This window comes from Ceraceosorus guamensis (genome assembly GCF_003144195.1).
Source record: "Ceraceosorus guamensis strain MCA 4658 unplaced genomic scaffold IE81scaffold_63, whole genome shotgun sequence".
Taxonomy (NCBI): domain Eukaryota; kingdom Fungi; phylum Basidiomycota; class Exobasidiomycetes; order Ceraceosorales; family Ceraceosoraceae; genus Ceraceosorus; species Ceraceosorus guamensis.
In genome coordinates, this window is record NW_020290058.1 from 21,248 (window position 1) to 44,885 (window position 23,638).

General features: G+C 57.1%; 4 protein-coding genes across 4 annotated transcripts; 3 read left to right on the forward strand and 1 right to left on the reverse strand.

The window, feature by feature from the left end:
- Positions 1-1,419: 1,419 nt before the first annotated feature.
- On the forward strand, positions 1,420-6,362 carry IE81DRAFT_325424 (putative pyruvate carboxylase). Its single transcript, XM_025514503.1, has 5 exons — positions 1,420-1,938; positions 2,267-2,365; positions 2,444-2,550; positions 2,621-4,928; positions 4,995-6,362. The coding sequence occupies exons 1-5, from the start codon at positions 1,744-1,746 to the stop codon at positions 5,907-5,909; spliced, it is 3,624 nt and encodes a 1,207-aa protein (XP_025367721.1). The 5' UTR covers positions 1,420-1,743; the 3' UTR covers positions 5,910-6,362.
- Positions 6,363-7,191: 829 nt separating this feature from the next.
- Positions 7,192-12,364, reverse strand: IE81DRAFT_216530 (hypothetical protein). Its single transcript, XM_025511007.1, has 2 exons — positions 11,120-12,364; positions 7,192-11,039 (listed from the first exon to the last, which is right to left on the reverse strand). The coding sequence occupies exons 1-2, from the start codon at positions 11,936-11,938 to the stop codon at positions 7,281-7,283; spliced, it is 4,578 nt and encodes a 1,525-aa protein (XP_025367722.1). The 5' UTR covers positions 11,939-12,364; the 3' UTR covers positions 7,192-7,280.
- Positions 12,365-16,199: 3,835 nt separating this feature from the next.
- IE81DRAFT_216567 (Opi1-domain-containing protein) lies at positions 16,200-19,254 on the forward strand. Its single transcript, XM_025511008.1, has 2 exons — positions 16,200-19,027; positions 19,111-19,254. The coding sequence occupies exons 1-2, from the start codon at positions 16,319-16,321 to the stop codon at positions 19,138-19,140; spliced, it is 2,739 nt and encodes a 912-aa protein (XP_025367723.1). The 5' UTR covers positions 16,200-16,318; the 3' UTR covers positions 19,141-19,254.
- A 1,596-nt stretch (positions 19,255-20,850) lies between these two features.
- IE81DRAFT_335207 (hypothetical protein) lies at positions 20,851-22,898 on the forward strand (the record flags this gene model as incomplete). The annotated part of the gene is made up of 6 exons (XM_025515441.1): positions 20,851-20,964; positions 21,117-21,231; positions 21,378-21,693; positions 21,770-22,171; positions 22,241-22,503; positions 22,600-22,898. 6 exons carry the CDS (start codon positions 20,851-20,853, stop codon positions 22,896-22,898), a joined length of 1,509 nt encoding a protein of 502 aa, XP_025367724.1.
- Between the last annotated feature and the right edge of the window lie 740 nt (positions 22,899-23,638).

Here is a 23,638-nt window from a genome sequence, read left to right on the forward strand (position 1 = left end):
ATTCTTGATTCACGATTTTAAAAATGCAGAGGAGCGTGCAGCAAAGCGGCTTAGCTGCACATCCGAGGAGGCTGCTGATCCGCACCGGGTATGCGCGCGCGCGACTTGACAGATGAATGAATCACGAATCGTGAATGAGTCCATCGTAGGTGCTACGTCCGTCCATCACCGCGTGCATGTCGACTGCATCATGCCAGCCAGTTCATTCACATTCACATTGCTAGTATGCCTACAGAATCGGCACAAAGTGTTCATGGTCTCGACACTCGACAATGATCGACTCTCCCCGCCAAGCCGCTAGTGCATCAGATCCTCCGTGGCTAAGAGAGACACTGCGTTACACATGTGCGAAAGTTGACCGACGGCCAACCTATCGAGCAAGCGTTCGTTCGTCCAATTCGTGACTCACGACTAACTACCTATAGCTGCGAGACTTCTGCTTCTGCTTCTGATTGGCTTGGCTTTGCTTGCCCCAACCCTGCAGAGCAGCCAGGCTGGCTTGTGCGAGGTGTGATGGGCAGGCAGCGGCGAGCGAGCGAGCGAGCGAGCGAGCTGCGCGTCCGCTGTCCGCTTGTGCACAACTGCATCATCGCGTCGCCGAGCCTGCGGCGCGCATGAGTCGTGAGTTCTTCATCAGTCACAGTCTACAACGTGAATGTGAATAGCAGGTTGGGAAAGTGTGCTCACACTCGAAATTCACACTTTGTGACTGGTGACCCACACAACACTCTGACTGTGTAGACACTTATCGCAAGCAATCAAGCAGAGTTCAAATCACGAGTGGAATTCGCAAAGCGAGCCACAGCCTGTTGCTGCTGCTGCTGCTGCTGCTCTTTCGCTTTGGTGGCTTGACCCTGAGTCGCATCTCCAACAATCGTGAATGAAGCAGAGCCGAGACGCTATGTTGCGGTGTTGGATGCATGCACGCTTGCTGCCTTCTGGATTGATGCTGATCTTTCGCCCGAGATGCGCCAAACGGGGCTTGCTGTTGCTGATGGCTGTGGATATAGCAAGGCAGGGTGCTGTAGAAGTCACGAACAGCTGCTGCATCTGCTGCGTGCATGTGAGTCCTGCCGTCATCATCGACTCGTGACTCTTGACTGCATGGACTCTGCGCGCGGGCAGCTTTGCCTCGCACTTCTTTATCGCAGCTGCGCGAGGTGCGACTGCTGATGCTGCTGCTGATATGCATGAGCCATTCAATCTTCCGCGCGCGCTCGATCAGCATCAGCCGCGCGCTCCCGTCTCCCGGCCGCGCATCCTGAAAGCGCCCGTGCATCCGGCCAGCCTGCCAGCCGGTCCAACCCTCGGCAAGACAGGCAGGCATCAGGCAGACAGGCAGACAGGCAGGTACGCACGCACGCACCCCCGCGCGCACGCACCAAGCATCGAAACGCAACTTCACAATCGGACGATCGAGCGGAGCAGCTGCCTCGTGTCCCTCGATCAAGAGAGATTGTAGCAACACCTGTCCTTCAAAGGCTTATTCTGCTCTCCACACCCATCACCTATTACGAATCACCCCGCCCCGCCGAGTTGCAGTACACCTCCGCTCGCTCGGCGTCTCCCTTCGCCATTCTGTACATCGACGCTGAGATAAATATCATCAGCATCCCTGACGTCCATCACAATTCTCGGGCGCAACTTGTGCGCCCTTCACCGAAGTAGTCCTCTCTACCTGATCTCTCCCCACATACTCCGCTTCGGCTGATCGCGAGCAATCTCGAGCATTGCGTGCCAACGATGACGACGCAACCTATTACTGCGACGGCCCCACAGGGCGTGCCTCGCTCGTCCTTCGTCGACACTTTCGAATCCCAACCTGGTACCCCAGGAAGCAGAACCGGACATGTCTTTCCTTCCATCAACCGCATCAGAAAGAACCTGAATGACACGACAGGTGGTCCCCTCAAGAAGCTCATGGTTGCTAATCGCGGTGTGAGTAGTCGCTCTGCGTGTTCTCGGATGCCTGAGGCCTGCGAAAGGCTTGCGAGAGCTGCCTTTTGCAATGCTGCGGGCAAGGAATCAGACGTGAGCCAATACCTGCGAGCTCAGCACCCGAGCCAGGGCTTGCAGAGGCGAGCAGATGACGGCGTTTGCTGCCAGCAGGCGGTGTAGATGTCTTTTAGCCTGATCGAGACATGAGGCTACTTGTGATCGCAAGGAAAAGCGCAACGATGCGTTAGAATGGCCTGCTTTCCAGCGGCTGAGCGATAATGGGGCAGGGTGCTGACTATCGCCTTGCTTCGATGCTCTTCTTCAACAGGAAATTTCGATCCGTATCGTCCGCAGCGCGCACGAGCTTGCCATGACCACTGTGGCCATCTACTCTTTCGAAGATCGCTACAGCGCCCACAGATACAAGGTGCGTCTCTTAAGTACCGGGTCCGGCTCAAATTACACTTGCTAATTTGTGCTGTACCTCTCGCCTTTGATATTCCAGGCAGATGAGGCATACCAAGTCGGTGCAGGCCTTTCCCCAGTGCAGGCGTACCTCGCCATCGAGGATATCATTCGCATTGCTCTTGAGCACGGCGTAGACATGATCCAGTAAGTGTAGCCCGTCAAGGTCCCATCTCATAGCTTGGCAAGCCTGCTGACGAGCACTCCACGCTTGTAGCCCTGGCTACGGTTTCCTGTCCGAAAACCCCGCATTCGCCAAGGCTGTGGAGGATGCTGGTATCGCATTTATTGGCCCTCGCCCGGAGACCATCGATGGGCTTGGCGACAAGACGAAGGCTCGTGATCTTGCTCGCAAGGCTGGTGTACCTATTGTACCTGGAACCCCTGGGCCCATTGAGGACTACCGCGAGGCTGCTGAATTCGTCAAGGAAGTCGGCTTTCCAGTCATCATCAAGGCTGCGATGGGCGGTGGTGGTCGTGGTATGCGTGTTGTCCGCAAGCAGGAAGAATTCGAAGAGGCCTTCTCGCGGGCGAAGTCGGAGGCCAAGTCTGCTTTCGGAGACCCCACTGTCTTCATCGAGCGCTTCCTCGACAGGCCTCGCCACATCGAAGTGCAACTCCTCGCAGATGGAGAAGGAAATGTCGTGCACCTCTTTGAGCGTGATTGCTCCGTTCAACGTCGTCACCAAAAGGTCGTCGAGGTTGCGCCTGCAAGCAATTTGGTAGATGAGACCCGTCAGGCTATCCTTTCTGACGCTGTCAAGCTCGCCAGAACTGCAAACTACCGCAACGCTGGTACTGCAGAGTTCTTGGTCGACCAACAGAACAGACACTATTTCATCGAGATCAACCCTCGTCTGCAAGTTGAGCACACCATCACGGAAGAGATCACTGGTATTGATATTGTCGGCGCTCAGATTCAAATTGCTGCAGGTGCCACCCTGGCAGATCTCGGCCTGACCCAGGCGACGATCCAAAAGCGTGGCTCTGCTATCCAGTGTCGTATCACGACCGAGGATCCCTCTGTTGGATTCGCTCCCGACACGGGTCGCATCGAAGTGTATCGCTCTGCTGGAGGTAATGGTGTGCGTCTCGACGCCAGCTCTGGCTTTGCAGGTGCGCAGATCACCCCGCACTACGACTCGCTGCTGGTCAAAGTCACTTGCCGTGGCGCGACTTATGAAGTGACTCGCCGCAAGATGCTGCGAGCTCTCGTCGAGTTCCGCATCCGTGGAGTCAAGACCAACATTCCCTTCCTCTTCCGCCTGCTCACTCACGACGCTTTCGCTGAAGCACGAACATGGACCACCATGATCGACGACACCCCCGAGCTCTTCAACTTGGTCCAAAGCAAGAATCGTGCTCAAAAGCTGCTCGCATACCTCGGTGACATGGCGGTCAACGGCTCCCCACTGCTGGGTCAGGTTGGCGAGCCCGGACTCAAGACGGAAATCGAGAAGCCTCCCTTTACGGACCCCAAGGATGCTAGCAAGCCGCTCGATGCGAGCAAGCCCTGCCTCGAGGGCTGGCGCAACATCATCGTCAACGAAGGCCCCGAGGCTTTCGCAAAAGCAGTGCGCTCCTACAATGGCACACTGATCATGGACACAACTTGGCGTGACGCACACCAGAGTCTCTTTGCTACGCGTCTGCGCACCATCGATATGGTCAACATTGCCAAGGAGACCAGTCACGTCCTCAAGAACGCCTTCTCCTTGGAATGCTGGGGTGGCGCTACCTTTGATGTCGCCATGCGTTTCCTCTACGAGGACCCTTGGGAGCGTCTGCGCAAGCTGCGAAAGCTGGTGCCAAACATTCCTTTCCAGGCTCTTATTCGTGGTGCCAATGCTGTCGGATATACTTCTTATCCCGACAACCTGATCTACGAGTTCAGCAAAAAGGCAGTCGAGAATGGTCTTGACATTTTCCGTGTCTTTGACTCGCTGAACAACCTCGACAGTCTCAGGTTGGGTATCGATGCAGCCAAGAAGGCGGGTGGTGTTGCCGAAGGCACCATCTGCTACACTGGTGACGTGGCCAATCCCAAGAAGCATCCCAAGTACACGCTCGAGTACTACCTCAACCTCACCGACGAACTCGTCAAGGTTGGCATCCACATTTTGGGTATCAAGGACATGGCCGGTCTTCTCAAGCCCGCTGCTGCGCGCATGCTGGTCGGCGCCATCCGCAAAAAGTACCCTGACCTCCCCATCCATGTGCACTCGCACGACACGGCTGGTATTGCCCTGGCATCCATGATTGCATGCGCAGAGGCCGGCGCAGATGTCGTCGATGTCGCCATCGACTCTATGTCAGGTCTCACATCTCAACCCTCTATGGGCGCTCTCGTCAGCGCTCTCGAGCAGACCGGCCTCGGACCAGGCATTCGTCACGAGGACATCCAGAATCTCAACCTGTACTGGACTCAAGTCCGTCAACTGTACTCGTGCTTCGAGGCCAACGTCAAGGCTTCCGACTCTTCCGTCTTCGACCACGAGATGCCTGGTGGACAGTACACCAACTTGGTGAGTGCGAGCTTTTGTGCACCCACGTCGCACCCTTGCTGATTATGATGTCTCTTGCTTCTGCAGATGTTCCAAAGTCAGCAGCTCGGTCTTGGATCGCAATGGAATGCCATCAAGGACGCATACATTCAGGCAAACAAGCTCCTTGGTGATATCGTCAAGGTCACGCCCTCCTCCAAAGTGTGCGGTGACCTTGCACAATTCCTCGTCGCCAACAAGCTGACCCCTCAAGAGTTTATTGAGAAGGTCGACAAGCTCGATCTGCCCTCTAGCGTCTACGAGTACTTTGAGGGCCGCCTCGGTGTCCCGCCTGGTGGCTTCCCCGAATTCCGAACGAAGTTGCTGCGTGGTCGACCTGTGATCGAAGGCCGACCAGGTGCGGGTCTCAAGCCTGTTGACCTTTCTGCCATCAAAAAGGAATTGACAAAGAAGTACGGCAAGACAATGTCCACTTGCGACGCAATCTCCCATGCCCTTTATCCCAAGGTGTTTGAAGAGTACCAAGACTTTTTGGAAAACTACGGCGATCTGTCAACCGTGCCCACCAGATTCTTCTGCGGCAAGCCAGACGTCAACGAGGAGATCCAAGTGTTTATCGAGAGCGGCAAGATGCTCATCGTTAAGCTCCTGGCCGTTGGTGCCGTCAGCGACAAGGGCACTCGAGACGTCTTCATGGAGCTCAACGGAGAGTCTCGTGTGCTGACCATCGACGACAAGAGTGCAGCAGTCGAGCACGAGACGAGGGAGAAGGCGGACAGCAAGAACCCCGGCTCTATCGGCTCTCCCATTTCCGGTGTCATCATCGAGATCAGAGTCAAGGAGGGTCAGCAAGTCAAGCAGGGAGATCCTCTGGCCATCCTCAGCGCCATGAAGATGGAGACCAACATCTCTGCCCCAGTCAGCGGAAAGGTCAGCCGCATCGCCGTCAAGCAGAACGACTCGGTCGCTGGCGGAGATCTGGTCCTCCTCATCGAGCACTAGGCAGGCTCGTTCATCTCCCTATATTCCTGCACCGAGCCTCTTCCCACCCTCCCTGCGATCTCGCACCGACTCTGCTTTGCTAAATGTTTCCGAATTGGCTCGATGATCGAAAGGGAACGGATGGAATCGGTTGGTTGGTCCCCATCTTTTTTTCTCAAAGTGCTACCCTGGTCGTGGACGAAAGGAGTGAAATGAAACGATGTCATAGATTTCTTTGACTCGGGCTGGGGCTTTGTGTCTGACTAGGGTTTGGCCCCGCTCGAGACGGACAAGTTCACAAAGGGCTAGCTAGCCTGCCTTGTGCGTGTACTCTTGGTTGGCACCCTCAGCTAGCGAGACGCGATTCGAATCCGGACCGTCTTCTGAAATACGCTCGGCAAGAGTACGGGGGAAATGGGGAAGAGAGAAAAGATGACGACGGTAGGTTCGCATCGCGTCTCGGTTGATTTGGAGGGAAAAGTGTGCGAAAAAGTGAGAGGGAGGGGAGGGGAGGAAAAAGCTGACGTGTCGCGCGGGGGGAGGGGGGAGAAGAGAGCCGCAAGCTGGACTTGCGAATCGTGAATTGTCAACTATGGGACAGCGTCCTAAAGCACACGCACGAAAACGCCCGAAACCATATACATATCATTTCGCCATTTCTGGGCTTTCAAAAAGTAAGGGGGGAGTCGAGAGTCGAGCGGGCGAGCAGATTGGGGGGGGGGGTGTGTGAGAGGGAAGTGTTCCTAGATTGGGCGACGCAGCGGGGAGGAAGAGGGATTCGCGGCTGGAGAAGCATCCCTACCTCTGAAACGAGGAGAGGCACTGGTGGGTTGTTGTTGTTGAGGTGTTAATTGAGGCGAGCCATGGCCAATCTGGGATCCGGGGCTGCCTCCCACTGAGGACGGGCGGGGTGCGGGCAAGAAGTGGGGCAAGTGAAGAGTGATGATGTATCAGCTCAGCGACTGGGTCGGACAAAGACAGAGCTAGAACGCCGCATCTCAGACTCACTGAAAGCGGGATTGAAGCCCATTGGGGCTCCGTACATGCTCATGAACGGGTTGAACGGCATGGGCGCCATGCCAGGCATGCTTCCGGGAGGCATGGTCGCAGAAGCCGTCATGCCGCCATCTCCGCCAATCGCCGAGCCAGGCGCTTGTGACATGCTGCAAGACCAAAGAGGTGAGGTGATCAGCAGGAGCGTTGAGCAAGTGTGCGTGAATACTCACGCTTGCATGTAGGCCTGCTGAGCAGCTTGTTGCGCAGCAAACATCTGAGCCTGCTGCTGCTGCATCTGGGCTTGCTGCATCTGGAATTGATCCTGACCAGCGCCCTGGGGTACGCCAATTTGAGAACCGCCGCCAAAGCCGCCCATCATGGGAGGCATCATCCCCATCATCTGCATCTATCGTGGGTACACAAACGAAGCGTCAGCCCCACATTCCACACGCCGTCCTCTGTCCCCGCCCGCGCTCTCACCTGCTGCCACATGTACGGATTCATCTGAGGCATGCCGCCGCCCATTCCAGGCCACTGACCGCCACCCATCATCCCCATCATCTGCTGCTGCTGTTGCCTCATAGCATCTTCTTCACGCTGCCGGCGCTCTGCAGCGACTCTGTCTCTTTCTCTCTCCGTCAGCGTAGCACCATAACCGCCGTCCTTCTTCCTTTCCCTCTCGTGCGCGGTGATGGCGCCAAGGAGGCCAGCTTGAGGAGGTGGCGGCTTGTTGGGCACGTTGACCATAGCAGCCCCTGCCATGCGCGCTTCGTGCTCTTGCTGCTTCGCACTGCGTTCCGCCTTGTCTTGCGCTCCTGCTTGCACCAAGCCGTGTGGTTGGAACACTGCCGTCATGGCACCAGGCTGCTCTTCAGGTGCAAGCGAGACAAAGGTCTGCCTGACAGCATTTGCGCTTCCGGGCTGGTCCCCAGAATAGCTGCCGCCCATCGGAGTGGCATTGCCGTCGTTGTGGGCCAGGTGAGAGTTGAACACAGATTGGCGCTGAGCAGAGGCGGCAGCTTGAATCAGGCCGGAAGGGCCACCAGCACGCATGTTGCGCTGCTGAGCAGCGCCCGGCGATGCGGAACGTGATCTAGCGTCCGACGCGAAGGCCGGACTGGGTGCTCCATACAGTGACATGCCAGCTCCCGAGGGCGGCGCAATGCCTTGCGCAGCCATCTGCTGCTGCTGCTGTTCGAAGTAGCCTCGCTGCATTGGGTCTGGCACGCTGCCACTGTACGCGCTTGGGGTGCCTGAGGATCCAGCAGGCGTGTGCTGCAGCGACGCATTGCCAGCCCTAGGCGTGAGAGCACCTCCTCCGACCGCAGCGCCATTCGCCGAGGCTTGCCGGCTACGCAAAGCAGGGCGCGCTTCCTCCTCCTCCTCCTCTTCCTCCTCCTCCTCTTCCTCTTCCTCCTCACTAGACTCTTCGCCCCAGGCGTGAGCTCTAGGTCCTTTGGCCATGCTCTTTTTCTTTGCGCCTGGACGGCCTGGCTTGTTCATAGCTTCTTGGTGAGCCTGAGCCTGAAGTTGGGCTGCAGTCTTGCGCTCCATAGCTTTCTTGTTGGAGCCAAAGGTGGAAGGGTACGCCGCGGTCGGAGCAGCAGGGGCAAGGGCGGCAGCAGGCACCGTGTTCGTTACGGCCGCATTATTGGAGACTGGTACAACGCTCGGTGTTTCAGACAGGGATGCCTGCCTCAATGCGGGCGAGGGAGGCTTGTCGAGGAAGGAATAGGCGGCTAGAGCGTCCTCACCATAATCGTCGGCATTGTTGGCGCGGAGAGATGGCTTGCGCTCAGCTTGAGGCGCAGCCGCTGCCAAGCTCTGCGGCTGCGGCTGCGCGTTGTGAACGTATGGCTCAGATTGATGCGAGATGCTCGAGGGGGCCGTGCCGGTCGCGAGAGGATCCGCAGCATCGTATACACCCGCGGCGGCACCAGTGCTGTTCGAAACGACGGCAGCCTGGTGACGCTGAGCATGCTGCTGCGCTGCTAGAGCAGCCACGTTGGCAGTGTGTCCAGGTACACTCGAAGTGCTTGGGGTGCCGGCCGGAAGCTGATCGCTCATGGCTCTCATGTAGAATAAGGCCCCCTCGTCAAAGTCTCCCGTGTCAGAATTCTGGCGGATCGAGGTGTGCTTCGCTTGAAGGCTGTTGTCCGCTTCCGCGCCTCTTCCTGATGCTTCGAGCACGCGCGGGCCTTGCTGCTGCGCACCTGCAGACTGGGATGTCGCCGGAAGATTGGCGGACACGTGCTCAGGAGAGGTGCTCGCCTGGGCAGCTCCGTACCTCGACGGCTGAGAAGAGCGTATGCTAGCGCCATCGTCGTGTGGAGCTACTGCCCTGGTCCCGGCGGGTGGCGACATCGGCAGAGGGTGCGCTGCAGCATTCGCCACATTGGAGCGGATAGAGGCAGGCGGCGGGCTCGCTGCTTGCTGTGGCGCCACATTCGCACTGGGCGCGGCAAAGGCTTGTGCAGGGGCACCAAACGAGTTGGCGATGGTGCTAGATCCCCCACTGCTGCCTCCTCGGCCTTGCCTCTGCGCGAGTCCAGACGCCACGGCTGCGCCCGCTGGAGAGATGGGCGTGAAGCCAGCATTGCTGCTAGGAGCGATCTCTGCAGCTGAGGCTGTTTGGATTTTGGGAGGTGGTGGAGGTGCTCCACCGGAAGCATCTTGGCCGGCTGCTGGCTGTACCGGCTGGTTCAACGTACCGACGCTCGACATGGCGCTCGCCTCGCGACTGCGCTCCGTGATTGAGTCGAGGCCCCCGTTTGCGCCCGCTGCCTCGGCTTGCGCATTTGACTCCCCAAAGTCGAGGGGAGGCAGCCCGGACGAGAAGCTTGGCAGGGCAGGTGCTGAGCCCTGTGCTCGAGCTTGCTGCTCGTTTTCGAGAGTGCCAGGCTGCTCTTGCTGTGCAAGCAGCTCGCCATTTGGCCCACGAGCTTGACTGTGCACTCCCACAGTATCCTTGTCGCCCACTTTGCCCTTGGCACCATCGAGACTGCGTACACTCGCAGAGTTGGGTTGCGGCAAGGGCGGTAGCACTGGCGTTCTTTCGCCTCGCATGCGAGCAGCCATGATGCCGTGCAGATTGTGCCTATTGGCCAAATGTCGCTCCTCCCGGATGTCCAAGAAATCTGCCAGCTCGCGATCTAAGAACAGACGATCCTTGAAGGGTCCAATGGGATATGCGAAAAAGGGGCTGAGCGGGTTGCGCGCATCCCACTCAAAGGCAGCTGGCCGTCCGTAGAGCTTAAAAACATCCATGAACGCTATGAGCCACTTCATCATCTCTGCATTTGCGCCTTTTGATCCGATGCTCTCGGAAAGCTCGGGCATGACCATGACCCAGCCAGTCTGACGGATTTTGCCTGTGGCGCTGGTGGTGGTCGAAAAGGGGAAAGCGCCTTCGACCTTGAACAGACTGCTGCCTTCGACGAGCTCTGGGCGACTTGGATAGACAGCAAAAGCGTGTCTGGCGTATTGTACAGTAGCGAAGGCCACCTTGGATTTCTTGGTCTCGTAGAAAGCCGCAATGCCAGGCGCTCCGTTGCTTCCTGGAGGAGGCTCAATGTCGGTCACTGCATTGGCCGCGTTCGGGGAGGAAGATGGCAACGATATGCTCATGATACTGCTGCGATCGCCGGCTTTGAGTTTGCCCCACAAACCTTTGCTCGTCGATGGGCTCTTGACCATTCCCGCACCATCCGGCGCGGGGCTCTGCGGAGTGGCGCCTCCAGGCAACTCGTTGAGGACCAGCCAGCACTTCTTCCACTCTCGCGTTCCCATGAAACGAGCCTTGACCCAGCCCTCCATTTTTCCCTTTGAAAGAGGGCTCTTGATGTTCATCTCCATGTTGCCCGGAGCGCCGCCAGGACCACTCGAAGCTGCGCTCATGTCGCCAGTCGCAGCAGCGCCCAGACGGGCTCGGATGAGCGCTCCAGAGTAAATCTCCTCCAGTCTGACCTTCTCCCAGCTTGCCAAACGGATGCCATTAACCCAAGACTGGACGAGTCTTCTGCCTACGCTACCCTCCACTCCGAACAGAATGCGGTTCTGGCCAGCGGCGTTTACAGCAAAGACGTTCTCGTAGCGTCCGCGAGATGCGACGACATCCTGTGGAGACTCTGAGAAAGTTCCGATGTAGTCCACGAACTAACAAAGAGGAGCGAGGTAGCATGTCAATGAGAGTTGCGAGCGTGCAGCTACCGAGCACAATGTGTCAGGCTGCTTACAGAATCTGTGATGTTGATGTACGTAGGGGGCACTTCTTTGCCCTCGCGAGCCGCCTGCTCCATGGCTTGTACGCTCCAAATGCTCAAAACAGTGCCAGCGAGCTGGACGAAGCACAAATGCCATCTCTTCTTCTCGTCATTGATGTGCAGTGGCTTGCCATCGGGATTGAGATCGTCTCGACGACTGAGATAGCCTTCCATGTAGATCTTCTTTGATTGGGCATCTTGCAAAGATAGGGCGCTTCGCAACTCGGGCGATCTGAAGGTCAGAGGGGCAGCTGCGGTGCGAATGGAACGCGCTGTTGAGCCGGTAGGAGAAGGTGGTCGAGCGGCTCCCGGGGGCTGATATGGGTCTGGTGATTCCATGGGCTGATAGGCAGTCAAGGGTCTCATCGACATTGTGGACAGTGTTCGCTGGTGAGTCGGCGGTGCATGACCCTGCTGGGAGCCATCTGGTCTGCCGACTTGACTGTTAGTGGAAGGTCTTGGCGAAGCTCCAACCTCAGCCTCGCCTGCGCTGTTCATGTTGTTGTTGAAGCTGCCGTTGCGAGGGATGGCCTGAGATTGCCTGTTGTGTTGTTGCTGGGATTGTTGCAAATTGTGCATCAAAGGGCTTTGACTGTTTTGCTGCTGAGTTGGGAAAGCAGTGGAATTCCTCTGGGAAGGCGAAAAGTTGTCGGCCGGCTTGGCGTAGCCGTTGCTGTCAGTGCTAGTGGTGCCATTTGCCGTGGGAAAGCCTCTGAAAGAAGATGGCGGACCGGAGTTGGGCCCGCTGCCGCGCTGTTGCGCGTGCCAGTTGGCTTGTTGTTGAGTCGCCATGTCGCGCGCGACGAATACCGGGTCTCACTTCAGCTGAGCGTGATGACTCAAAAGCTCGAGACAGTCAAAGCTGCGGTGACCGGAATTTTGAGCACACAATTGAGGCTACGAGGGGTGAAGCAGCAGACAGAGGGCGCGCTTGGTGCAGTGAGCTGAGCAAGGCGCGTCTATGCAATGCTCAGTCAGAAGAGTGATCGCGTCGTCGAAGGAGAACTACGAACAATCACGAACAGTTCGGCGCTTTGAGACGACTTTGAGAAGTCTGCCTACGTGCTGGATGACACGCGCGGTGCCGGAGGTCCCGATGAGTCTCGCTGATTGGCACGGACCGGCCAACGGTACCGCAGGCCCAAAAGAATTTCGACGGGATTCAAATCGCGGCGACTTGTTCAAAGAAGAGATGAGGTGCGGTTCCTTTGCGACTCGTGGTACGTCGAACGGTTTGGGATGAGGAGCACTTGGCGACTTCAGAACGAATGAAGGCTGTGAAAGGGTCGAGAGTAGGTGAACGTGAAGAGGTGCATTCACGATTGCAAGGAAGAGAGGTGAATGATCAAGACAAGCTGATGCGTGCGTCGCCCATCCTCTTTCGTTTATTGCAATCGTGAATCTTCAATCACCAGCAATCCCGAAGCTCTGGTCTCGAACAAGTTTGACGCCGGTGGAGCTCGCCACGATGATGCAGATGCACGCGCATGGGACCTTAGCCAGCGAGACTCACGACTGTTGTGACTATCTCACTGCACAGCTCTCTCGACCTCGCATCGGGCGGCTCGCGTCACGGCTTGTACTACTCGTGACTCACTCACGACTGACTGTATGCTAACTCGTGACTGAACTCACGACTACCAGCATGCACCCGCTGCACTCAGCACTACTCACACTCTTTTGGCCGTACCGAACCGCGCAGCCCATATGCAGCTTGGTCCGTCCGCCTCAGGGTGCCTGCAGCGTGGATCGAGCAAAAAAAAAAAATTCAAAAAGAAAAAATTCGACAACGCCGCGTCCACAAGTTATTCGCACGGCCGCGGGATGCAGGTGCGTCCTCGGCTGCTGCATGGCGCGGCCGTCATTTGCATCCTCGCTCAAGGCTGCTGTGCTGCTTGCTGCTTGCTGATGCTGAGCATGAGCACGAGCATGAGCATGAGCATGAGCATGAGCATGAGCATGAGCATGAGCATGAGCATGAGCATGAGCATGAGCATGAAAGCGAAGTGGAATGCCGCGACCGCGACTCACAGACCAGCAGGGAGCCCATGCATTCGCGCGTCATGCACTCACTGTACTCGCGACTATGTAGACAGACCTTCGCTCGGCCTCATGCCATGCCATGCATGCTCGAGCATCCATGCGCGTGGGCGTGCGCGTGCGCGTGCGCGTGCGCGTGAGCATCGCCTGGTGCCTCTTCACGAATCACGAATTCAACTCAAACTCTTCTGACTCACGCGGCTCGCTCATCATCAGCTGCCAGGCGCGGACGTCGGACCTGCGTCGCGCTTGGTTGCATATATGTGTGCTGTAGGTAAGTGTGTGCTATCATGTGCTGTGTGGGCGAGACATCAGCCGCGCATGCGTTGATTCAAGCTACATAGGTGCCCGTGGATCGCGAGCGGCCTCCCGGCCGCTCCGATTCAAATTACACCAAGAGATTTCTGATTCAAAATTGTACTCATCCCAATTGAAGGCGCGCGAGAATGTGGGTTAGTGAGTCACGGCTGGCGATCAAAGATGTGTATAGGCTTCGTCTGAGGCGCTCAAATATACAACAGTCATCAGCACCAAGTGTGAGTTTTGAGTGTATGCCCCCCTCGCCCGTCGCGATGGGTCCAAGTTGAGCCCCAAAGCGCCCACCAAGGGCCGCATGACTTTCTCTGCTCGATCGAGTCTCGTGACCCGCCTCGATTTTATCGCTGCATACATGCTGACTGGCTCGCTGCACCCGCCATATACACCCGGCGCCTTTTGATTGCATCGCGCGTGCACACCGCATCGAAATGAAGCCCCTCCTCCACCTCACAAAACCGGAAATCACGCCGCGGCTTATCCCAGCACAGCACTCAGCCCGGTCGATTCGTCGAACTTGTGAGAATTGATGCGCGCTTGCTCGGCCATCTGTAATCCCGGTTGAAGTAGTAAGCATCATCGCTTGAAAGCCATGGAGCTGAAGTCATTCAGCAACGTTGGCTTTTACACCCCGCGGCCATGTGGCGCCGAACGAGAGCTTTCACGCGGTACGGTATACTCAATTCGAGCACTCGACACTTGGCTTCGAGTCTTGCTTCGTTTGATATGACAAGCTGGATCAAAGGTTTTCGGCACGCACCATTAAAGAAATTTGGTGCACAAGGAAGAATTCTACTCTACGTGGGAACCATCACATGATGGACGCTCGCGCTGGCCCAATGTGGGTGTCACGTAGGCAAAGAAGGATTCACAGTGTGATTGTGGGTGGGCAAGGCATGGATGGCGTCTTGCGCGAAAGCTTACCGTCCGCGTGTCCTTTTGAAAGCCCAGCAATTCACACGCGACTCTCGATTGAACCGAAGATGCGGGGTTATGCCGTCCCAACGCGCAGCACAGCAGCAACAGCCCGGTCTATGCATGCAGGGCAGGCCTGCGCCTGCGCATCCAGCAAAATTGAAGCCAAATTTAAGATGAGGCATGCATGACGCGTGTGCTGTACACAGCAGCGGCGGGGCGCACAGGTGCTCGACAGCTCGGCTGCCCACGTTGAATGACTTGCTGATTTTCACACATCATGCAGCACGCGCGCTGCTGTGCGTCTGACCCTGCTGCTGGCAGTGTGAGCTGGAATTCAGGTTTGAAAGCTGCTGCGCTTGCGCTCATGATGATGATATCAGCAGCGATAGGATTGCCGCGCGGAGGCTACGGAGGCAAAAAAGGGAGCTCGCTGCTGCTGCGTGCATGGATGTGCGAGAGCAGACGAGCGAGAGAGCGAGCGAGTAAAGAGCCCGCTGAAATTTGGGGGCCACGATGCTGATTGATGCCTGCCTGCCTGCCTGCCCTACACTCCACAATGAGACTCGCACTCGACTCACTGACTAGTCTACACGGAAGAGTCACAACAGGGTTTGCGCCCAAGCAGAATCACACGTCTGCTTTCATCGTGTGCTAGCCATGTAGCTGACTGCGTACTCAGACTGGGCAAAGTAGGAGGGAGAAAGAGCTTTCGCTTCACGAACGCCGTCAGAAGACATGATCAGGAGGGGATCAAAATCGAATCTGCTCGTGAGAGTCACCAGTGCGTGCCGTCGCATCGCGCAGAGTTCATGTCTGCTCGGAAGAAAGCGTCAGGACTGTCTGCGCGCATTGGGAGGAACCTGAACAAACATACACCGCTCGATTTTGTTATTCACACGTTGATCGAGGAGGAATAGGGTGCAGTTCTGTTTCGTGATCGATACTTTCGAGTATTGGTCGCAGTTGCTGTTGCTGTTGCTGTTGCTGTTGCTGTTGCTGTAATTGCTGCTGTTAGCATGGTGTCCCATCGCCTGATGTTGAGGCCGGCATACTCATCGTGACGGTACTATACTTCTTATAGCGCGGCTGACCCGCTCCGCATCGCGCTTGCTTAATTGCTCTGCTGCTGCTGATGCGCGAGTGAGCGGCTGCATGGGAAAAAGGGAAAAAAGCCGAGCTGCTGCTGGGCTTTCTCGCTCGGTCGCTCGGTCGCTCGCTCGCGGCCGGCTCGATCGATCGTCTCTGCTACTGGGGGCCAAGCGCCCGCATGCCAGAAGGTGCCGTCAGCTCCGACTGGCTTCTCTCCTCTCTCTGTGACCCACGCAGCGAGCGCCTTGTACACACTGCACAGCACTACAACAGCCAATCCATCATCACCAAAGGACTTCTCGCACCTGAACTACCGAACCCAAACCCCTTTCATCCTTCTCGGCGAGCTTCACTCATTCACATTCTCTTTACAAGCTCATCCGAGCGTACACCGCGCATTCACACCAAGACCGTCCAACTTCAAGACCAGTCATTCCCGACTCGCGCAGAACAGGTGGATTGAGTTAGCACCCTCTTCCAGCTTTCCCTGCAAGCGTGACATCAGCCTATGCCTGGCCTGCTACCGACGTTGTGCTCACATCATCAGAGTCAGCACCGTATCGCGCACTTGAGGTTTCGACATCCTTTGGGCAATCAGGATCAGGAACTCGCCGCGTAGAGCCGCTCAAAGCAGCAGCGACTAGGATCACGTTGCGACGTCCTCGCCACTCGACTGCGCACATTGCTACGGGCTCGGACTTGGTGCGCTAGTCACAATTGCTGCGAGCCTCCGCGGATCGCTGGCGAAAAGGACCACCGTCTTCTCTGTTCGTCATTGATTGGCCTTTAGTGAGGACTGAGCCGCGACCCATGAGTCACACAGAGGACACCCCCATGGATGCGCAGGTCACCAGCGATGGAGCCTCGCACGATGAGATTTGGAAGCGCACGAGGGAAGCCTCGAGCAAAGGTGCTGCCGAAGAGATTGATGTACCGAGTGCTGGGCCCATGAAATCCCCGAACGATGCCGCTGCCGTTCAATCCACCAGCGACGCGCACACAAGCAACGTGCAGGACCGATCTGCAACGAGAGCAAACAGGGCGATACCTAGGCCAGCGCCTCTCTCCCAGCGCTCACGAACTGGCAGCACTCTCTCCATCAACGACGACGACGATCGAAGCACTCCGTCTACCCCAGCCCCTTTCGACAAGAACCCTCTAATGGTAGATGCAGAGGACGAGGATGTGAAGATCGCCATCATGGCTTTGGGTGCGATGAAGCATCTCGACGGCTCAGCAAGCAGCAGCGCAAGCGGTAGCGAAGGTCCAAGTCGACGAGAATCGAGTGCTGACAAGCTTGGCAGCAGTGCGGAACGGGGCCCGGCAGGCCAACCTACTGATGCCCATCTGCGAGTGGCATCCTTGCCCTCCACCTCTTCTGCCGCTTCCACCATGCTCTCGTCGCCAATGTCTACGCCTGGCTCTGAAATGACCGGTTTGTCCATGCCCTCATCCGCCTCCTCGTCCAAGCGCACCGCTGGGTCCCAGTTCCCAGCGACTCCACGGACTCTGGGCGATCTGCCTGCAGACTTTCCATTCCCTGCTGTCGTCACTGATGAGCATGGAAATGAGTTGACGGTCGATCCAGAGATGATGAAGGATGCCGATTTCTTGCGCAGGGTCTCTCACCTACCTATCGTCAGAGGTACCTTGCGAGCATACGAGCTCAGCAAGCAAAGGAGCAGAGTTGTCAAGTACGGCGGCGACCTAGTCGAAAGCGGAGTCAAGGCCATCGGAGGACCCGTCGTGAGTCGCTTGGGCGCTAGACTCGGTGAAAAGAATGTCGAGCAGCTCGATGCGTTTGCTTCAAGGCAGCTAGAGAGGCTATATCCAACTGGGGAAGACCCGGCCTCTCGCGAAGAGAATCAGCAAATTCTTGAAGAACTCGATGAGCGCGAGCGCACAGAGTGGAAGGATATGGGTGCAGAGGAGAAGTCAAAGCGTCGCCGTGCTTATTGGGCTTTGCGACTCGAAGAGCGAGAGCGAGAGATGGTGGTCAACGAGCTACGGCAACGCAAGGGCAAGAGTCGTGCGCAGGACTCCGAAAGCAACGAGTCTGGGGATCGCAATGGGTGGGCCACAGGGTGTAAGTTGCTGCCGCTTTTCGATGAGTCAGCTGAGCGCCTGACTCAAGCCGACCCTGATCGCTTCGCAGCGGCCCCAGCGTCGCAGGCTATCGTCGCGACACGCAGTTCTGACGGCTTTGATGGACGAGGTCGTAGTGATTCGGACACACGAGCCATCGGACCCTCCGCATCTACCAGTGGCAGTGGCTGGGGCTCGATGCTGGTCGAAGCCGGCGTCACAGCGGGTGGTCTCAGTGCCGCCGTCAGCGAGGAGAGCATGAAGAGTCTGAAATATTGTCTTCAATGGCTGCAGTACGCCACTGCGCATATCGAGCATCAAATCACGATCCTTCGCGACCTCATCGTCAAGCTCAACCACGGTGAACTAGAACTGTCCAATGCAGCTCTACAAAGCCTTGGGCTAATCAAGGGCGACGTCGTTGGAACCATCCGCGGTGTTGTCGACGTTGTCGGCAAATATGCCGGAGGTGCGCTTCCTGAGCCCGCAAGACGGTCCGTAAAGGCCTTTATTCTTAGCCTGCCAGCGCGATGGGCGACTGTCAATCGCGTTGGTGGACCTGTAGCAGTAGGCAATGGTGCGATGGGGTCACCTACTGGCGGATCATTTGGTGGTTCGCCTGCGTCTCCATCCTTTTCTGCTGCCCACATCAGCGGAGGCGACGCTGCCATGCAACACCAGCTGAGAACTACAAGCCCACACCGTGCCACCCAGGCTGCGGCTGCCAGACAACAGCAACAAATGCAGCAAGTCGCTACGCAGCAAGCAGCCAATCGAATCTTGACACTGGCAGTCGAGAGCTTGGATGTCCTTCGCAGCGTCACCATCATCTTTGGCGAGTCATTGGATCGAGCTGATCTCTGGGTAGAGAGGCTCAGAGTGCTCGGTCTACAGAGAAAACGTGCTCACGAGCATGCGCTCGCCGAAGAGGCTGCTGCTCGTATCGACGTTGGCATGGGCGGCGCCCTCACGAGTGGTCGACACGCTGATTGGGAGAGTGCACGAGGCATGTCTGGGCTGCGTGGAGCTAGTCCTGGCGCGGACAGCGTGGCGTCGATGACCACTTCCGCTTCAGGCTCAAAGCGCAGAAGAACGCGAGGCGACCCGACTTCGACGAAGAGCCCCAGCCCATCCATGCGGGGCGCCAGCGACGATGAGGGTCAGCGAACAGAGACGGATAGCAGATCTGCCCGGGAAGGCGCAATGCGGAATCGCAGCAGGAGCAGAAGCAGAAGTGGTGCGGCCGCCACATTGCCCGCTTTTACGCCTGGAGCTTCTGGAGCTTCTTCTAGCGCTATCGCCTCACCCAACCACCATTCTTCAGGCGCTCATTCAGCGAGTCAGCGAAGAAAGAGAGGCAGCGCAAGACACTACTCGGCCAGAACCCCTTCGGCCAACAACACGCCGGCTTTCGCTTTCAAGGAACTCGATTTGGTGAGCTGCTCGCGCAATCGCTCGAGCACTGTGATGAGCCGAAGTGGCTGACCTCGCATTGTTGCCCAACCTCGCCTGACCAGCACGGCGGCGGCGCTGCTAAGAGGGGATGAGCTAAAAGTGTCGCGCTTGTCAATGGGATCTTCGCACCTTTTTGGACATTCTCGAGCCCCCACGGATACAGCTCGCAATTCCGAAGCTGCCCGATCAACCTGCTCTCGGCCCCTCAACTCAGTATTCGATATCCTTTGGCTTTCCTCTTTCACATGTCGCACCATTTGGTGGACGTAAGACCAGAATTGTCGATGCATTTCTCACCCAGACCATCGTTCCGCGCCTCTTCATACTCCTATCATCATCTCAGACGCTCGCTTCATCTCTTCATCCCACGCACACTGTTCTTCGATTTGCAAACGCGGACGCGCGCGCGCGACACGCTCCTCACATTCGCTTCCTCCGGGCTCGGTCATTACATCACACCACAGCAGACGAGCGAGGGTGGACTGCATCCTCTCCTTGCCCAGCGCCACTACCATCCTTGTCCACTATTTGTCGCTCATCAGAGAAGACTTCTGTTCTCTCTTTGCAATCCTCACGAGTGTCAGCACGTCCGTCGCTTGTAGAGTTGCGGGCTTGCGTCGCGTTGACCTCTCGAGGTTGGAGGGCGTGGCGTGGCCGATGCAAGTCTGGAGCGTCGATGACGCAGGCGCGGTACGGAGCAACGAATGTCTAGTGATTCGTTGGACAAGCGTGTGCTAGTAAGGACGGCAGTCGGAGTGAGCTTCATCTCTCCGACGCCGGAAAAAGGAAAACGAGCCGTCACGCTCGAGCCGTGGGTGCATGGGCCTTTGAGAAGATGCGTCTATACAGCGTCCGCGCGTGCGTGGTTCTTGCATCTATAGCCGCGCCGTGCGAGTGCAGGCTGCTGCATGGCAGGGCAGGCAGGCAGGCTTGATCCGCGCGGCTTTCCAGACCCATGCTGCAGGCTGCTCTGCTGTGCTCCGCTGTGTCGAGCGTGAAAAGAAGCCTTGAGCGGGTGCGCGGGTGCGGGTGCGGGTGCGGGTGCGGGTGCGGGTGCGGGTGCGCGGGTGCGCATGAATGAGCGTGCGGGGAAGCGTGTTCGCCTCGCCTCGATCGCTCGCGCGTCATGCGGCAATCAACCGGCCGGTGCAGGCGCTACAACAGGCTTGCGAACGAGCGAGGGTGGTGCATGCATATGAGTCAAGAGTGGAGACGAGCTTTTTGTTCGCGTCACGATACCAGTAGTAGTAGTGATTGAGGGCTGAGTGCGTGGATCTTCACTTCACGTACAGGATTCTTTCAGGGTCACGCAAGGCATGCATCACCACATCCACTTCTTTGCGGACTTTTGCCTCCCTTCGCGACTGCGAACTCGTTTGGGAACTCACTCGCTGCTAGAAATCGAACGTCCTTCGCTCATCGAGGCCAGGCCACGTAACAAGGGGTAATCGATCGCCAGACTGTTGGGCGAATAGAGGCGAGGAAAATCTTCTTGGCAAGGCCAAGTGCCGCAAGCAAAGCTCACAAAGCTGGGACGGCTTCGCAAGTAAAAGGTGATCGATAGGCAACAGATACAGAAATTTTCGTTCACTTGGACTCTTTGCAAAGGCTCTGCCTCGCCTCTCTTCAACGGCACAAAGGACAGATATAGATAGGCCCCCAACATGTCTGCCGGAAGCGTATCTGGTGACAGCTCCACCACCTCTCCTCGGCCCAAGACCGAAGGCAGACGCTCATCCTTCCTCGCAAAGCTGCGTTCCATCGACTTGTCCAACCCGGGTCAAGCCATGCAAGGGTACGCCATGGATGCCGTGCTGACGGGAGCGTTGGGAGCCATCACTACTGCGCCGCCTCGCTTGCCTGTTGCCAAGAACAAGGAACCTCTGGCATTGAGCACTGTGGCAATCAACATGCGCGTAAGTCTGTTTCCCGATGCGCCCCCTTCCGCAGGGTGATTCATTAAGAGTCTATGGATACAGGTGGTTGGCGCTGCCATTCCCCCCCCCCCCTCCGCCCTTTTGTCGCGGCACACCCTGCTCACACGATCCCCCTCTGCCCCGCGCCTCAGGCTTTCACTCAAAAATCTGGTCCCATCTTTTACTTTCAAGATGCCGTGGAGGCCACTTTGGTGTGGGATGATTGGGCATGGACTACGATGTGGATGGCCATCTGGGCAGTAGTTGGTGAGTGATATCTGCGCGAAAAGACGTCGCGCCGATAGCAGGTGTTGGGTCACTCGTTGGAGAGGCGTACTCCGCAGCGCAACATGAGGGCCTTGAAATCTGTCCTAAACTAACACGGCGCTCGACGTCGTCCTATCATACCACAGCTCTGCATCCATTCCTGCTGCTCTGTGCTCCCACCGCCATCCTCTCGATCATCCTGATGCGAACATATGCGGTGCGATACCCATCAGGAGTAGCCGTTCCTCTCAACGTTGCAAGCTCTCAGCCCGCCTCGCAGACCATCGCATCTGGAGGTGGAGCAGCTGGCTTGGCCACACCCACTCCAGCCCAGAGCGTGGCTCATAGTCTGAGCAAGCCCACTAGCACCGCAGAGGGTGCAGTCAGAGATCCCGTCGTGCCCAACCCGCCACACGAAGGAGAGATCAGATACTATGAGAACTTGAGAGACATTCAGAACATGTGAGTGCGCAATAGTGTTTCCTGCCGCTTCGTCATGCTTGCTGAATTGACCGCTTGGCCATGCAACTCCACGCAGGATGAAGATGGTAACGGATATCTACGATCTGGTCGCGCCCTCTGTAGGGTTCTTGAACTGGTCCTCCTACCCCAGATCTCTGTTGCTTCTGCAAATCTCGCTCGTCTTGACGGCCGTGCTGTTCGTCATTGGCCCTTTTGTGCCACTGCGCCCAATCTTGCTCGTGGTGGGCGAGCTGGCTTTCTTGGCCAACCATCCCTGGGTGAAGCCCGCCGTGCAAGGTCTTTCTCGCGCCATTGATGAGGAGAGAAAGCAAAATCCCAAGGGCTTGACGAACAGACAATTGAAAAAGATGGAGAAGCGCAACAGGGAAATGATGAGAAGATTGCAGATCTGGTACGATGAGGATCGACTGGATGACCAGGTTTGGGAGCGAGGATGGCGAGACGTTGAAATGTTCGAGTGAGTCTGAACATGTTTCGTGGCCTCATTTGTGAAAGTTTGTCGCTGAATGAGCGACGTTGTTCTCAGAAATGAGCGTTACATCTCTCCAACAGCCGTTCGTAGCGGACAGACGCCGGGCTGGTCAGTGCACAACTTGCAGTATGGAGAGAGAAAATCTTTCACGAAGGCCAAAGACGGGTGGTCAGCTTCAGAGCTTGAAGTGAGCAACTTTGGAACGGAAATCAGCAGGCAGGTGGCCATGAGCTTGGAAGAGGGGTGGGAGTGGGTGAAAGGCGACGAATGGCGCATTGATTGGATCGGCGAGTGGTCCGATGCCGGAGTAGATGAAGGTGAGAAGTGCGGAGCTGTCTTAGATTCGATGCTTTGTTAGAATAAGACGCAAGCTTACTCAGACGCTGCTTGCTACCGGCACGATGTCGACGCAGAGGGTTACGTCTACACCAACAACTCCTGGCTGAAGCCGTCTCCCTATCCTTACGGTCATGCCGGCCAGTCCATCTCTCCACCGCCGTCTCGCTTGCGTCAAGCTTCACGAGCCGCTTCCATAGCCGGATCAGCATTGTCCGATGCTGGCTCAGATTCTGATGATTCGGTCCTGTCATTCGAGAGTGACGAGACGGAAAAGGTCAAGAAGGAGGGCAAGAGCGCCAGCGCCAGTCGCATGGCTGTAACTAGGCGCAGGAGATGGCTCAAGAGAGCCGTGAGGGTGCAGCCCGCTGCGTAAAGCACATTTGTGACCTCTCAATCCAAATTTCTCGTCTTGCGATGCGCTCATCCCCATCGCCACGCAGCCTACATCGATTCCGTGGGCGATACAAGGAAACGTACCAGCTTGTGCTGCTGTAGAATGGACTGCATCGAAAGTTCCGAACGACGTTCAAGCAACGGCAATCTAATAGCGAAGTGCGTCGACTGCGTCGCGCATTGCGAAGAAATCTGTTTTTGCTGCCTAAATCGGGACTCTCGATAGTCTAGTACTCCCGATTGATGGGCTTTTCTCGCGTGCGTCACTACGAATGTTACTGGGCTGGTCCGACGCGTGGCCCCTTAGAGCGCGTGTGAGCATGTGCGCGGTTGGGCCATCAGCATTTTCGCGTGTTAACGACGTACGCGCGCGAATGACTCGGATCGACCGTTTCTGACCGCGGGATCGCAGCGCGAAACAGCTCAGCTTGCACCTGTTCAGGATGAAAGCAGGAAAGAGGACTGATTTCCGGAGCTGATCGTGGGGGGGGTGTCCCCGAAAGGCGGTTCGGATGGCATCTTGCCTTGCCAAAACATGAAGGGAGAGTATAGGGAAGGAATTGTGCGGCCCTGCGCAGAGATCAAAAGCGCAATTTGGTCATGCAAGCATCGCGCCCCAAAATCCAGCTCCAACACGGAGGAGCATCTCGCTTGCTCTTCTTTGCTGGATCGAGACGACGACATTTGGCACTGACTGGACTGATGGTCGAGCCACCGTCG

Coding starts and splice junctions, on each gene's coding strand:
- IE81DRAFT_216530 (XM_025511007.1), bottom strand. CDS start 11,938: ATGGCGACTCAACAACAAGCCAACTGGCACGCGCAACAGCGCGGCAGC. Junction 11,040..11,119: donor ACATCAACATCACAGATTCT/GTAAGCAGCCTG, acceptor CCTCTTTGTTAG/TTCGTGGACTACATCGGAAC.
- IE81DRAFT_325424 (XM_025514503.1), top strand. CDS start 1,744: ATGACGACGCAACCTATTACTGCGACGGCCCCACAGGGCGTGCCTCGC. Junction 2,366..2,443: donor ACAGCGCCCACAGATACAAG/GTGCGTCTCTTA, acceptor TTGATATTCCAG/GCAGATGAGGCATACCAAGT. Junction 2,551..2,620: donor CACGGCGTAGACATGATCCA/GTAAGTGTAGCC, acceptor CCACGCTTGTAG/CCCTGGCTACGGTTTCCTGT.
- IE81DRAFT_216567 (XM_025511008.1), top strand. CDS start 16,319: ATGAGTCACACAGAGGACACCCCCATGGATGCGCAGGTCACCAGCGAT. Junction 19,028..19,110: donor CTTTCAAGGAACTCGATTTG/GTGAGCTGCTCG, acceptor TCGCCTGACCAG/CACGGCGGCGGCGCTGCTAA.